The 15914-nt window shown below is 40.2% G+C and overlaps 1 protein-coding gene across 1 annotated transcript in view; it reads right to left on the bottom strand.

The window, feature by feature from the left end:
* The window catches only part of LOC110983972 (uncharacterized), a 183726-nt gene that overhangs the window by 50037 nt on the left and 117775 nt on the right, over positions 1 to 15914 (bottom strand). The window contains exons 6-19 of the mRNA XM_087142824.1: positions 15770 to 15865; positions 15467 to 15634; positions 14497 to 14661; positions 13452 to 13911; positions 11042 to 11221; positions 9770 to 9880; positions 8915 to 9135; positions 6836 to 6914; positions 5011 to 5169; positions 4451 to 4567; positions 3134 to 3391; positions 2182 to 2334; positions 1578 to 1759; positions 507 to 687 (exon numbers count right to left, since the gene is read on the bottom strand). Of these exons, the coding sequence (XP_086998950.1) occupies positions 507 to 687; positions 1578 to 1759; positions 2182 to 2334; positions 3134 to 3391; positions 4451 to 4567; positions 5011 to 5169; positions 6836 to 6914; positions 8915 to 9135; positions 9770 to 9880; positions 11042 to 11221; positions 13452 to 13911; positions 14497 to 14661; positions 15467 to 15634; positions 15770 to 15865 (2530 nt within the window). The remainder of the gene's footprint in view (positions 1 to 506; positions 688 to 1577; positions 1760 to 2181; positions 2335 to 3133; positions 3392 to 4450; positions 4568 to 5010; positions 5170 to 6835; positions 6915 to 8914; positions 9136 to 9769; positions 9881 to 11041; positions 11222 to 13451; positions 13912 to 14496; positions 14662 to 15466; positions 15635 to 15769; positions 15866 to 15914) is intronic.

Genomic DNA, 15914 nt, shown 5'->3' with positions numbered 1-15914 from the left:
TTGCTTGCATATCATCTAGGACTGTTCGGTGATGCTCTCTCCATCTCGTTAGGCTTTACACACGGGGTAACCTTCACAAAATGCAACTTTTAAAAACTTACGCATGCTGCGGGAAATATTCAAATAGCGATAGCCTATTAAGATTCAAATATCTATTTCATAAAATCATTGGGGGTGACAATTCATGTAATAAAAATGGAAAAAACCACTCATGTTTACAAACTTCATTGCTAAAAGCACAATTCAAGGTATTACAAATAAACTTATATATAGCTTCACCAAAGCATAGACCCAATAACATGGGCAGTTTGCTTAAAGTTTTGTTCACAGTTTGTAAGAGTACGTACATTTTTTCCTGTTTTGCACCAATTTGGGACAACCAAATAATCAAAATGGAAGGTCATATATTTGAGTATCCGTTTGAATTGTTACAGCCTTCACCATAAATGTGGACTATACGCAGGGTTATGGTATAGAGAATGGTGAAATCAGATGATTGGACAGACCTCTACACGTCTTGCCATCCCCATCCAGTCCGGCTGGACAAGGCCCGCAGTTGCTCTCCAGCGATGGCGGGTCCTCGTCAAAGCAAGTTACCCCAGGGAAACAGGGGTTGTCAGCGCAGGCATCAAAGTTGATCTCGCACAGCTCACCAGACCAGCCCGCACTGCACTGACAGAGCAGGACCTTGGTGAAAAATGACAAGGAGGGCATGAGCAATTCACACTCACTATTACTGAACTCAGCCAAAAAAATTTTACCTGCCTGAGCTGAATTTATTATTCTGTAAGGCATTTTGAAGTGTATAAAGTGTTCCTATTAAGTTTTTCCAGATACAACCATGCTGAGCCTTTTAATATGTTTCAAATAGGGTTTTGTATTTTGTGTTACCACTCTGAAAACTATGAATCCTGAAAAAAGACCATAGCAAAGCCCAGAATGCTTGCTGCAAATTTCAGGCTCCAGTGCTTGAAAGCAAACCCCCAGTTTGTTGGTGTGTGATTGTGAATTAACAGTAATTGTTTGGAGAAGGGATTAAAATGATAACGAGCTGGACTAGGAGTTGAAATGTCAACAAGGAAATGGAAGTGGAAATCTGGCCTCCCCCTTCAGTGGAGTGCTTCCCTCAAGAGTGGGTATTTTAATGTTTGACACTGTTGATTTCAGACTCCAGGGTAATCTGCCTAGCACATTTGGTCTGTAGAAAGTTTTGCAGTTACAGGTGATCGAAATTGTGGAAGTTCATGTTCATGTATATAGCAGTGTCATTTTATAGATTGTGACTATCAGTATGGTTTTGGAATGATGGGTCACAAATAAGAACACGTGCCATGGTAAAAATAACGTGACGGATGAAGTATGTTTCATTCCACAAGGAAAGCCAAGCAAAATGGAAGAGATCAAGTTCCAATAACATGTACTTTTGCATCACGTCAAGATGGAGGTTGAATTTGAGTAGATGGAGGGTAGCTTGAAGAAACTAAGACAATTTCAGGGTTAAACGATGGGGGTTCAAAGTCAAAGCAGGTTCTTGTTTTGTTCAGAATTCATCAACCACACCCTGCACAATTACTCACCCCAAAGCGGTCTTGGACAAGATTGGTATCGGCCACATACTGGTTCTCCAGGCATGTCCCCTCATTTTGACAGTCGCACAGCTGAACGATTGGCTCCATTGTGGCATTGGCTTTGCCATCTGTGGCTAGGAATCCAATCTTGACCTTTGCCCTATCAACTGGTTTCCACGTAAACACTCCACCTGAAAAGGAACATATCAATTTTGTGGGCTACACTTATACATTCTGGTAACAGTGTCTTTTTCAGCTCCTTTGCCTTTTTTCTGAGAGGAACTATGCAATAAACAGATGAAAAGAAATGAGTTCTAAAACCTTGCATAATTTTATGTGCATCATATTATTGGGGTCAAAAGTTGCATAATTGCTGATGTAATATCCTGGTGAATTTTATTTAACACAGTGTATAAACAAAACTACCTGTCTTTGAGAAAGAAGATGCAAACTATCAGGTCCTCTAACGATTCAAATAATTCTTAGGTGAAAACTTGTTTACACAAGAAGTCTCAGATGACAAAGGAGGCTTGGTAAGCTTTGCGTTATAAGAAACAGATGGAGGGGAGGGTATATTTTCAAATGCATCCAGAAATCCAGTACTCTTACTGACCTTGTGGTGTGATGGAGGCACCTTGGACTGATTCCAGCAGCGCAAAGGTGATGGCATCCCCATCTTGGTCAACCGCCTCCAGGCTCAGCGTGAAGACCTGGCCTACCGTCACCTTGATGGACAGCACATCAGTCAGGGTTGGCGGGAAGTTGGCTGCAGGGGAAAACAAGATGAGGAAATGTGACTGAACTGTACTTTAACATCCAGAAAATCTGTTCGACAGATGAGGGAAACTGACCTTAAGTAAATCTCTGCTTACCAGCATGCTTGTGCAGTCAACAGCAAATGCAAGTGGCTTGGTGGGGGAGGGAGGATAATGGAAATAGAAGGCCTGCCACTAAACATTTATTTTATTAAAGATATTGCATGGACTAAAAAATTGAGACCTTTCTTCATCAGAGAAATACAGTGCAATACAGTGCAATAAAGTGTACTCCTTGCTTTGTCAGAAGTTTCAAAATTACCGCAATTTGATTCGATAAGACTTTTAATTTTCTACTTCAGGTGAAGCCTGCATACTATAGTGAATTACTTTGTATTTACATATACAAGTGTTTCAACTTAGCCCTAGAAACCCTTCAAGGCTCAGCATGATTTAAAAAAAAAAGGAATCGCAAGATGAGAAAATGAGAAAATGGCTCTGTCAGGTTAAGTTAAACTGTTTTCCATTTAAATTCTCTTGTTTCTTCTATTTTGAAAGTTAAGTCACATGGGTTCACGGAAAAGGTACGTATCTGTCTTGGAAAACTTGCTTGTTAAATCACCAATGTGCATAACATTATTTCAAATGCCATACATACAGTGCACTGTGCATCAAATGCTAAGGTACATATTTTCTTGCAGTAAACTTGGTGATGCAACAAGTGAGTTTTGGTGAGCTATTAATGCATCTAACATCACCGTTTCTGGCAGGAGCTAATCAGTGCTATACAATGGCCGTCACAAGACTCACTGGCCAATTCTTCACTGACAGTATTCTGTGAATTCTGTGCTGACGACGCTGCGCCAATGCTCTCATCCCCAGTGGACAGTGCATCGTAGAGACACACTTTATTATCACCGCAGGTGCTCTCGGCAGCTTGGCGCTGGTCTGCTGGGGCATTCGCCAGTAGGTCGTCCAGGAAGACTGGGGTAAAGGTCAGATCATTCTCCGTGGCATAGCTCTCCGGTGGAACATAGTAGAAGAGTGAATCGGCCTCAGAAATACGCCCTGCAGGAATTCAGGAATTCAAGTATACTTTTGCCAGGCATACTTCTACGTCAACTGGGGAATGGTCTTGAAATGTCCCTTCTTGCAACATGTTTTGTTTCATATTTACCCAAACTCTACAGCTAAGAACCTGCAAACTCTCTCCTGAATCAACAAAGGTGCAGGAATCAGGAAAAACTGTCTTTGAACTTGCACAGGGCATTCACACCCCATGCACATATCGCCAGCAGCAGAAAAAATGAGTACTAAGTAACCAGATTTAGGTTACGAGTCTTTGATATGGCCGGATTTTGTACATCACTAGCTACAATTTGAAATATGAATAACCACAGTAGGGTGCTGCGTTCCAGAGATATATAGACATTTGTATATGCACATTTTTGGACTAAATAAAAGCACTTTTCAAAAAAAAGCTCATGAATTGTCGCTTGGAAACACAATGCTATATAGGATTTCTTACTGAATGATCAATGTTTCTTCTTTATTCGTCAGTTTTCATGTCTGTAGTCACAAATTCTAAATATATAAATGTTATAGAAGCTATTACAGGAAAAAAAAAACAAAATCACATTTTTGAAGAAATTTTGCCCCCTCCAAATAGAACAGGCCATTACATGTTTTGGCATTGCGTGACTTAATGCCCTATTTTGCAGAGCGGGTCACATATGACACCATCTTATATCCGGGAAAATCATCCACATTTTTGTGCTAGATTTGGGAATATTCAAAGTTTGCCAAAGATGGTTGTTCTTTGTTCGGTGGCACCAGACGCTGCAATCTGAATCATCTCTTGAGAAGATCCGCTCCCGTTTGGAATAATATTACAAATTTGCATTACAACTATAGTAACAGTCTGATATTATGGTGTAACAAGAAAAGGTTCCCTCCCTGGTGTGATATGGTCAATGCATAGGTTTTGAACACCTGCTAGGGAAGTCGTCAATGCTTCGTCAGACTGCATCACACTTCACAGACATCATCGGAAGTGCACACTCTGAAGAAAAGTAAGGTAATGGATGGCCTGCCAGTGAAGAAAACAAGCAGTACAGATAAACTTACAAGTTTCCCCAAACATGAAAAAGTCTTTCTCCAGCATGGTGCCACCAGCGCCCGTTGCTGGCTGTAAAGTGCCATCTCTTTTCTGGGCATCGTTACTGGAATTGTCATCCCAGAAACCTGATGTCACAAAAGACGAAAAATGAGAGAACTATCAAAGAGGGACTTAGAAGAATGGACAGTGCATGCAAACAACTGGGGATTTTGCTTGCTTTTTGAACACACAAAATTCTGTAGAAATCTATAGTAAATGACTCACACAAAGCTTACAATTTATGTTGTGCACATTACAAAGGCACCTTGTTTATTTGAGGAGTATAAGGTGTTAAATCTACAGAGTATCATAATTATTAAAAATCTTTAACATGTACATGTAGCCGTTAAGGCCAATTTATACTTGGTGTGGGTGCAAACATGAACACGAAATTGTCCGATGAAATATTCACGCCACAAATTCACAAAATTTAAACACGTTTCAACTATACTGGATTTCACTGTAAGTGTTCTGAGATGTCAAATTCACTTCACTTTAAATGTCCTGAGGTACCGAGCAATTAACTTACCAAGCAATCCAGTCAGCTGTCCCTTGTATTTGTCGTCAAAGTTGACTGTGATGTCGGCAAAGCCGTTGCTTAGCCCAACGCTGAATTCCATTCCGGCAGCATAAACAGCCAACACACGCCCCCCTGATCTCTTCACGATGAAATTGCCACTTACCACTCCTACAGGAGAAATCAGTATAGGCCAGAACACAGCTCTGTGACATTAAGTCAAAATGGAACCGCAGATTCATAAAAGACCTAAGCTTGTTTTAACTCCATCAGACTGAGTGATTCTTGTTCACAATTTGTTTTGCATTTACACCTTTTTAGATTGGCCTTTAGGGGCACTGTAGCAAGTGAGTCCAGCCAAACAGGCTACACATTTGTCACATGTAACCAGCCACCGATGGTGGACTGGTTGTTAAGTCTAACGTTTCCCCCTTTCCAAGTGTACGGCTACCCCCTGTCTAATGTCCAGTAATTGAATGTTTGGAAGATCTGGAAGTTATAATGCCCAAGGGTAATCCTCATAGCTGGCCTAACTGGTTCTTAAGTGGGATGTCACTTCGATTTAAACCACGCCCACTGCATATGCACTGCACATAGAGTTACATGCACTGATCAGCACTTCCAGAGAACCATGGGAAATGGAAGTTACAATGCACAACTTCAGCGATTGTCCAATGGGAGCCTGTAAATTGTGGCACATCCACCATTGTTACGAAGTCACTTATGAACTGGATACACTCAAGATAAGGGTCACATTCCCACAGACTGTTGTCATGGTTGTTGCAATGGGACCAGATCCATTAAGTGCCCTTCCTATGATCCTGCGAACCTCCCACAGCCCAATTTCATAGACCTAAAAAAGGAATTGGTAAGCTTCAATTTCTATACCTTAGACTGGCATTATTGGCATCTTTGGATTGAGTCAGTAGGAACATTCAGGAAAATCAAGTAATTTTGCTTATTCTCCTTTCACGTGCCCTGCAATTGTGATCTGAATGGTCATGATTTAGTTTGGGATGGATGTGACCAATTAGATGAAAAGATGTTTGTTTATTATGTATATAATGACAAATAATATTTGCGTAGTATGAGTGTTTATGATTTACACGTAATAATTAATTTGCCGATATTTACCCTACACTAACAGTCAACGGTAAAGGCCAATTTAGTTTAACAGTTTGTATATTTGAACCTTCAATCTTAAAGTTGGCTGATGGAAAATTATGGAAAGTGAGTTCTGTATACTGAATGCTGCAGGACTGCACGACATTCCATATTGATAGCTGTTTTAGCCATGAAGTTGTGCTGTTCTTATTTAGTTTTTACAAGTAATTGATATGTCATTGTTATTAAACTTGACACTTTACGATATTCGGTACAGCATTGATGGCTCAAGACTTAAACAAGTTAAATAGTTTTCTACTGTGAGACTGGGTACTTTGGATTGCCAGTAGTACAGTCATTTGCCTGTACGTTTAGTTTTAGTTTCCTCTTTACTTTTTTCCCCTTTTTTGTGTTATGGCCAATTTACCAATTCCCTCTTTTCACTGTGTACGGAATAAAACGACTGCACAGAGCTCAAAGAACCTGTGCTGGTCACATACACATCAAGGAACCAGTGGTGAAGAAACCATCCGCTCAACTTGAAGAACATAACTCTAACGAGCTACAGGTGAAAAGATGCACTCAATTATGTCACAAGGCATGATAAAACAAATGCACACTCAAGTGCACACTGAATGCAGTGCATTGCACTTTTCGCTCAAAAACCTTTGTAACAACTGAAGCGGAGGTAGGATTTTTTTAGGTTAGTAAAACTGAGTTTAATTGTCAATACCTGACTCTGTGGGTGTCACTATCTGTCCATTGAGTGTTGTGGTTAGGTCAGTGGCATCGCTGTTCAGTTTAATCTCAATCTGAAAAAAAATTGAGACAGGAACAGTTACACAAAAATTCAACACCTCGTATCTCAAGATACGAGGTGTTTATCCTCGTATCTCAACCTCATAGAAATCTACATGCCAAATTTCTACGTAAAATACATTTTCATGCTATTTTCTCCCAGAAAATACATTTTTTTCTATTACAGGAACTATTTGGACTGTGCTACTCTATTTCTTTTTTATTGATATTTTTGAAATGACACACTATTGTAAGTTTATTTTGTACTCAAGTAATTTTCTTGCCTATTTTTCTACTATTTGACTTACACATTTTTCCAAAATTCGAAAGCTATTTTTGGGCTATTTTGGGGGGTCAGGAGTATGCTACCTTGCTTTCATGCAGGGAAAGTTAAGCTGCCCACTGCAATGGGCTATGTAGCAGCATAAAATGCTCCTGGTGACCTTGTACCATATTTGAATTCAGTCAGTTGTGGAAGTTACAACACACAGCAAGGATGATGGAATAACTGGGAACAGCATGATTGAACAACTGGGAACTTCACCATGTTTAGCTCAATGTGTGTGTACATACCCTTTTGGACACACTTGTTTGCATGGTTTGCACATGAATGAACTGTTGGTTTACACTACAAAAGACTACATGCAGATTGCATGCTGTGTGATACATGTAGGTACAGTCGTAAAGTTTTATACATGTACATATGAATCATTTGATAAATAGGTCCAACCTAATTACATGTAGCTTTTCCAGATGGTACTGGTAAAAACATTTAACTGTACATGTCATTCCCAAGATGCCCAAAGATGAAATGTTTTGGCTAATTTTGCGTATTTAGGAATTACGCTTCCAACTTATCAAAGTTTTGGCATTTGAATTTTCCTTTGCAAGCATAAATTCCATCTTCTCCATTTGCAACGGTACATGCATCTGCCCTGTGCATGTATCGTCCAGCAACTCCCTGTACATTTTCCAGAATTTTGCACGTGTACACAGTACAAAGTGTGTACATAATACGCATACTTTCAGGAACCGTGCAAGGGCAAAAGGGTACCATGCATCCAGCTGACCAGCAAGGCAAGCTTAGCTGAGAGACTGACCTTGATATCGCCTGCAAGTTTTTTCTGTAAGGCCACAAGACCTGTGCATTCATAGTGACATATAAGACTCTCAAGATATGATAGACCTTTCACATTACTTGCCACCTTGGAAATCAAAGAGAGCCAAATTATTACATGTAAATGTGAAGTCTGAATAGTGTACCATAATAGTGAATAACTGACTCTAGCTAAGTTACAGACGACTGACTTATAAATGGACGGGTGATAAGTTGACAATTCCCTAAATCAGTTCATTCTTGGCACAATGTATTGTATTTCATTGCATTTAAAGAGGGACCTTTAAAGTGAACTTTCAGAACTATTTCAAAACTAGCATTTTTGAAAGAGCATTTTATTTTTTGAAAATAACATCCTATTTTTTAAAAATACAAGACATATTCTAATTTTCAAAACAGCATTTCTATTTTTTTCCTATTTTGGGGGTGGCAAAATACAAAGGAATAAAATAGTAAAAAAAACTATTTGAATACAAAAGAAATAGATTTTTTCTGCCTTTTTTCGACTAGTCCCTATACTGTCAATTACCCACAAGTACCTCATATTATGAGTGAAGTCTTGGTTTGAGTCTCAACTTGCAAAAGGTCACTTAAATCTCAATATACATGTATAGGGGCCAAGTCTACTGTAAGAGTCATTTAATTTGACAGAAGACTTCCTGCTCTATGTTATGTTTTTTACAGTGAGGGATTTTTGTTAGTTTAAAAATAATTTTACATATACAGTTTCAAAAATTTGTTAAATGTTAGAATGACAACAGAGGTATCAAGAGTTGTCTTCAAGACTACTGGGTGATAAAAGTTGTTCACACACAGACCCCACAAGCAACTCTCAGAAAAAGTCAATCCATTATACTACTGGGAGGCTTCTGATATAAATACAGAGGAAAAACCCACCCTCGCACCGCCAACAAGCTGTGCAGCAAAGCCAGAATAGAACGTGGCCTGGGCAAGTTGGCCAGTGTTAGTATTCTCGGCACGGTCCGTCCGGCACTGCAGCTCAAACAGTTTCTGGCTGCCACCGTCAACGATCAGAGCCAGCGTGTACTCGCCATAGCCGTTGAACGTGTATGGCACTCCATCCATCGTGCGGATGTGGGGATCCCCAACAGACCAACCTGTTGATCGGAGGATTACAAAAACTGATTTTGAATGCAAAGATCAGAATCCAGAGGGACAGCAAAGCTCATCGCTGTAACATCTCCTACATGATTTTTTCTCTTAACTAGCCAATTTTATCTTATATCGAATACATAATTTTATTCACTCTTTTTGGCAAGTGATATTGCAGAATATTGAATGCTTCAAGCTCCTGCGATGAGCCACAGAGAATTCTATTATCCAGAGGTGAAGCCAAAGGAAAATGTAATGCTCCATGGACCACCAAGGGAGGCTATAGTTTTACAACATTATGACACAACAGAGTCAATATTGTTTTATCACACCTCTTGAACAGATTCTGTTTGATTTAAGTTTTAACTGATTAATTCAATCTAAATACATGTAAAAGGTAGGTCTATTTGAATACAAAATAAGTCGAAAATTTACCAGCATTTTTCCAAACTACATTTTTGAAACCACAAATAAGACTTTTGTCCTTACTAAAACATCTTTATTGACAACTCTATACTGACTGCTCTGACTTGTGAAAATCAGTGGATCATCTTCGGCCGGGAAGCCTGATCATCTGTTCCACTTGATCAAAGTAGTCAATATTAATATATTGTAAAAATTATGCCATGTGACATCTACCCCAGGAATCGGGAACATAGTTATCACAAGTCAGCAGAGGGCGCCACTCTCGGTACAGGTTGCACAGGTTGGATTCTTCGCAGCAGTAATAGCGGGGCAAGATCTCCTCATCTGTAAAGAGGGAATTTCCTGTGAGTGTTAGTAACTGGTATTAAGTTCATAATTTACATATCTGCATATTTATTGCCATTTCTTTGATTCACCAAAATGCCCTTGTCACAACAACTTCACTTACTTTATTTTTCCCAACAAATATTTGAATGTCTGACAGAAAAATTGCCAACGTCATTGTGTCGTGATTTTTATGCCTGAGCGAGTGAGAAAAATGGTGACACAAAGAATATTCTAGCAATGCATGAGATGAATCATGAACTTAACTTTGCTGTGTGGAATAAAACATTCAACCTGCTGAAATGACTCTTGTAAATAAACTTATAAACATCATTTCTATAAATTAGGGGTCCAATTTCTCTGTGTCCGTGTCACATCTGACATACAATTTTGTAACTTCAAAACACATTCTATAATCTCCGAGAGTGATGAATTATATAATTAATGCAAATTATCTGCCAAACAAATATAGTAATTGTTTAAATCAATTTCAGTGATATTTCCAAGTAAAATTAAAGAGGTCAGGTGTAACAGGGACACAAAAATGTCACACTTTTTGAACTGAAACGTACAACTGGCGTTATGTATGTACCGCCTTCTCTATAAATCCTCAGTGTGTTTCAACAGGTCAGGCGGATCCAGCATTTTGGAATGGGGTGGGGGCATACACAAAGCCAGACAACAATCTACTCATCAAGGTTGTCATTCTGGCTTTATGCCAGTGAGTAAATTCATATAACTACTTGAGAGCAAAAGAACAACAGAACACAAAAAGCCAAGAGCTTTTAAAAAGTTACTGGTCCGTGTCCAGTCGTTCATATAACAAGGATAAATCAGGGCTGGATGAAGCACTCAGCACCAATTCTCCACAGGCCCGACTTATGCATCACCAGAAATGTTACAGAGCTCGACGTGCATGGTTAGCATTTGATCTCATATTTCCTGTTGTTGTTAATGCTGTACTTACAGGCAGCTCATTTTAAGCTTTCCAAAAGTCAAACATTCAAAGAAGGGCACTGAAATGTATGAAAGCTTTCTACGTTTGCGTGTTTTATGGCAGATGTGTTGTATTTTTGTAGGTCACGATTTTTCCATTGGCCCGAGGCACACTGCCCACTCGATAATCCCAGCCAGCCTCTAGTCAATTAAGCTTTAACTCACTGTACAGCTTTTGGAACAGGTCAGATGTGTAATCCTGGGGACTCAGCGGGAATCTTTCAAACACTGTAGCAACACGGGGACTTCTCACGTCACTCACGAGACCACCAGTGTCCAAGTTGTAGCAGCAACGTGGTCCCGGTGTCCCCGAATCATGGAAAGTCAGGACGTAGCACTCAGCATCTAAAACGGAAACATCGTCATGAAAAGTGTGGAAACAGCAGGACTGGACAACCTGCTTTAACTGCAGGATGCCAACTCAATCAGCATGAACCAGAGTATTTTTAACAAGTGCCACCAGGCTTGCGGCTACAGGCTTACCATGATGAAACCTTGTGCTTGCGTGATTAAATGCCTCTTCTATACTTCCATGCTTCAGCAAACTAGACTACTGTTTGAAATGCATGCATGTGCCTCCAGTTATTAAGTGTGGCATGTGGTGTGAGTAGGATTCTCATAGAGTAAGTAACAATGTCTTGCTGTCTGCAAAGTGTAAGGTATGGTGTTCCATATGTGCCAGTTGCATTTTTCGACTGGCGTCGCATTTTTCAACAGGCGTCGCATTTTTCAACGTGCGTCACATTTTTCAACGGGCGTCGCATTTTTCGACTGGCGTCGCATTTTTCAGCCGGCGTCGCATTTTTCGACGGGCGTCGCATTTTTCAACTTGCGTCGCCTTTCAATGTGAATAAGCCATTAATCATCAATGGTCAACCTTGGTCCAGCCGGACCTGACGTTGTTGACGTGGATGCTAAAAGTGTGCGTACATATTTCTAATGATTATGGAAACGGATAAATTAGCATGTATGCGTCGATTAACTGTTTGTAAATAAATTAACAGCCCTTTAATGAACCCGATTACTCTTGGAAGTTCACCTCGCTCAATTTGGTTTCTCACTTCTGCAAGCTTTTTGAGTGAAAAATGTTCCCGTACTGATGATTACTAGTTGCTACAAAAATCAAACCCAGTATAGTAGGCCCATTGTTCACTCTGGTTGGTAGGGTATTTGCCATCTTGCAGACATGCTTCCCGAGGGAGCGTTTATCGCAGTACGGTCTATAATTTAAATTGTAACTACCCTTGGCGAAGAAATGTCACGCACCATAACTTAGAGAAATTTTAGTTTTTCTTGGTTGAAAGAAGTTGTCAGCAATACAAAATCACGAAAACTTTTCCAAAAACACTTTTTGAACCATTAAAATCTGTCCAGAGGAAGCCAAGACTGATTTTTTTCTCACACATTGGATGTTGTTCAGGCAATGGTCCGTGGTTCAGGCATTCCCCTGGTGGAGGCCGTCTGGTCATGGGCTTGAGATCATTCATCTCTCTTTATTTGGAGGGGGGGGGGCTTATGTTTATCACTCAACGAAATGACTTCCAAAGGTCTTGAGGACTGCATGTGGATTGGTATGGGATGGAGGGGTACCCCCCTTACCTGTCTAATCCGTATATACACTCCAGACTATTGTTACCTAACACATCCCCCTTAGAAGTCTGTAAAGAATTTCTGAGATTCCGATTAAACAATGACCAACACAAAGGCAGGGGTTCTCTCCGTCCAATAACTGGCTTCAAATGGGCTGTGTGGAGGTCAAAGTTAAAATTGTTCATTGAAAAATGCGACGCCTGGTTGAAAATGCGACGCCCAATGAAAAATGTGACGCCCGTCAAAAAATGCGACGCCGGTTAAAAAATGCACGCCGGTTATAAAATGCGACGCCGGCTAAAAAATGCGACGCCGGTTGAAAAATGCGACGCCCGTCGAAAATGCGACGCCGGCTGAAAAATGCGACGCCGGATGGCACATATGGAACACCATAGTAAGGTGAAATCAAGTCTAAATAATTTACCAAATGATTCATGCCAGTACGCAGAATCAACAATGAAACTGCATTATACATCAATGACTTGGAAGAGGACAATTACTCTGTTAACTGTGTGTGGGGAATTTTATACATCTAAACATGCAGTCCCTGATGAACTAGTTCTAAACAGCAATTGCAACAATTGTTCTTATGTCTTCGGAACTGGGCAGTTACTCCCTAAAATGAATGGTATTCCATGTGCATGTAGCTCTATGATCTTTCCTTCTTAAAAATCACTACATACATGTATGTTTGAATTACAATCTCTAAGGGCTTTTTCACAGATATTCCCCAGGGGATTATAGGACTAATCCTGCTGGAGGAATTATCATGGGTTTTTTAGGCCCTGATCTCCCATGATTGTAATGAACAGACCACTGATCACTCAAAAAAGTCAAGTTTCCTGGGGCACTTCAAGGATGGCTATATAATCTCACTTAATGGGCTGGAAAATCCATGGAAAAAAAGTCCAGGAAAATTAATGGCAAAATGGTATGCCAAAGGATTTTTTAGGGGGGGAGGTGATGTTCACAGTGTCTTGCTTACCGAATCCCAGGCTTGTTGTGGTCGGCAGGAAGTAAGTGTAACTGGAGATGGACTCAAACTGCGAGTCTTCCTCTGCCATCGTCCGACTGCAAGGGCAGGAGTTGTTGAACTTCTGGAGGGACTCTGTCAGGGTCTCATATGGTGCCTGGTTGCTGTGCCAAGTCCGACAGAAGAGTCGCGGGTTGACAAACTCCGAGTCAGGGGAGTCGCGGGAGTCCAGCTGGTAGGCCCAGCGGCCCTTCCTCCCCGTGTTACCGACCACAGTGCCGGGACGGAACTCTGAGCCACTTGCAAGGTTGAGGTAGGTGCTCCCACCAGACTGCCCACAGGTGAAGCCCTGGATCACGTTCCTGTTGGCTAGGAAGGTGATATCCCAGTTCATGCCACAGGGGTCGTAGTTGAAGACGACAAAGCTATGAAGTCCGTCAGTCAAGAGCACAGCTTGGAAAGTGTTAGTCCCCTGAGACAAATTTTAAAAATTATATTAAGCATCCTAAAAGTAAAAGTGTTTGTAAGCTCTATCACACCTAGGCAACAATTTTTGATTCCGTTTTATTCAAATTCATGATAGATGACCGAACCACTTATAATGCAATCATTTGTTTTTTGTATTGTGATTAATTATGTGAACTTTGACCTTGATGGCAGATGGTAATATCCCAGTTACCATTCTGATTGCCAACCACTGGCCTGATGGTGGCTTAAGGCATACTTAACTAAAGCAATGTCAGCATGCATCAGAACATACCAGGAATTAGGCGATAGCTTGATACACATATCAATTCTGGAGCCAAATGAGTATACGTTTGTCTCAGCCCATGTTTGCTGCAAAATGGTGCTCATGATGTGGAAGCTTTTCAATGCATGTACTGAAATGCCAGGGTCAGTGGTGTACACACATTGTAGCTATAGGTACACAGCCTATAAACACAAGACATAGTTCATTTGCTTTCAGCGCTCTCTTGGAACTATGAGTACACCTGGGTGTCTCTTTAGAGATTTTACCCTATACAGCATTGGCCCCAAAGTATTGGGAGAAACATACCTGTATGTTGGAGGCAGATTCAACATTGCTCCAGGTGACAACTAGAGCCCATTCTGCTGCAAAGCTGCTGAACTCTGACCCCAGCAGGCCCGAATTTGCAGAGACAAGGACACTCAGTGCATCTAACGTGGTCTGATTGACCTCTGCTTGGTACTTGTCATGCACCTTCACAAAACGGACAATTGTTTTCTAGAGTTACTTGTTCGGTGCATGATCTTAATTTAGAACATATTGTGCAAGAATACATTGGTTTTAATAGCACAAAAACATCCAAAAATAAACACAAAATGAGAAAAAATAAATTCACCTACAAAAGAGGCAATTGTTATTAGAGTGCTCATTTGGAACCAGGTATATAGTGGCCATCACCACCTGCTATAATCAGTTACTGCAGAGACGTAAATGTAACAAATTAATTTCTCTCAGTGAAATTATATGCCTAGAAACCCAATTAAGTATAATACAGAAATGATGATTCAGAGTTCAAAAACAAAGTATATTTTTAGTCAGGCATCATCTTTGTACCATTTTTCTCACTTTTCCTTGACCTGCTGTGTTTTCATATTCGTCCATTCTCTTCTTGTTTACACATTCACAATAATCATCAATTCAGGATGGTTACCTACAACATTCCTCCATAGATTAAGAACACCACATTTGATCGAGAGTATCCTACTCTTGATTAAATTAGATTACAAAATTAAATCACTCTCAATTAGCTTAGGATACCAACAGGTTCAGAGATACTTGTAAATAAGCATTTGTCTAAATCCTGTAAGGATGAAGTTGACATAATTTTGTCTTTTTTTTTGCTCATGAATAAACTTCCTGTCCAAAACCATGAATCACAGCTTCAACCCAAGCCCAACCCCTGAAAAGAAACTGATTCACAGCAAATGCGTAATGGTGCACCATACAGTGCATAGCTTCTAATTTTCAACCCTTTCTCTCAACATCCCCCACGCATTACCTGCCAGAAGACGTTACTTTTGGATGTGAAGGCACTGGCCTGGTTATCGGCCCAGAAGGCAGCTATCACCAATGCTTCTCCCTCAAAAGAGCTACTCAGAGCACTTGAGAATGAGAACTTGTTCAAGTTTTTGTCATTGGACAAAATGATCACTCCATTGTCAGTGAACTGTACCAAACAAAAAAATACATCCTATAATTTCAAACAGAGGCACAGAAATGATCAATTCTGGTGAAAATTTAGTGCTTCCAATTTACAGCATGAATTTACAAATGGTGGCATGTTTACTAGAAGGTAACTTACATAAATATTCTCGTAGAGATCTTTGCAATAGGGAAAGAAGTTGGGTGGAGTGAATGTTCGAGAAACAAGATCCTTTGAATTGCCCTGCTGTGCTGCCTGTTCAGAACAAAAAAACAAAGAGAGGAATAAATGTCTGTTTTAGATG

This window comes from Acanthaster planci, linkage group LG01 (assembly GCF_054643075.1).
Source record: "Acanthaster planci isolate LZ-2023a linkage group LG01, COTS_SCS, whole genome shotgun sequence".
NCBI classification, from domain to species: domain Eukaryota; kingdom Metazoa; phylum Echinodermata; class Asteroidea; order Valvatida; family Acanthasteridae; genus Acanthaster; species Acanthaster planci.
Note: the sequence above shows the minus strand (reverse complement) of the source record. Positions and strands in the feature narration are given on the sequence as shown.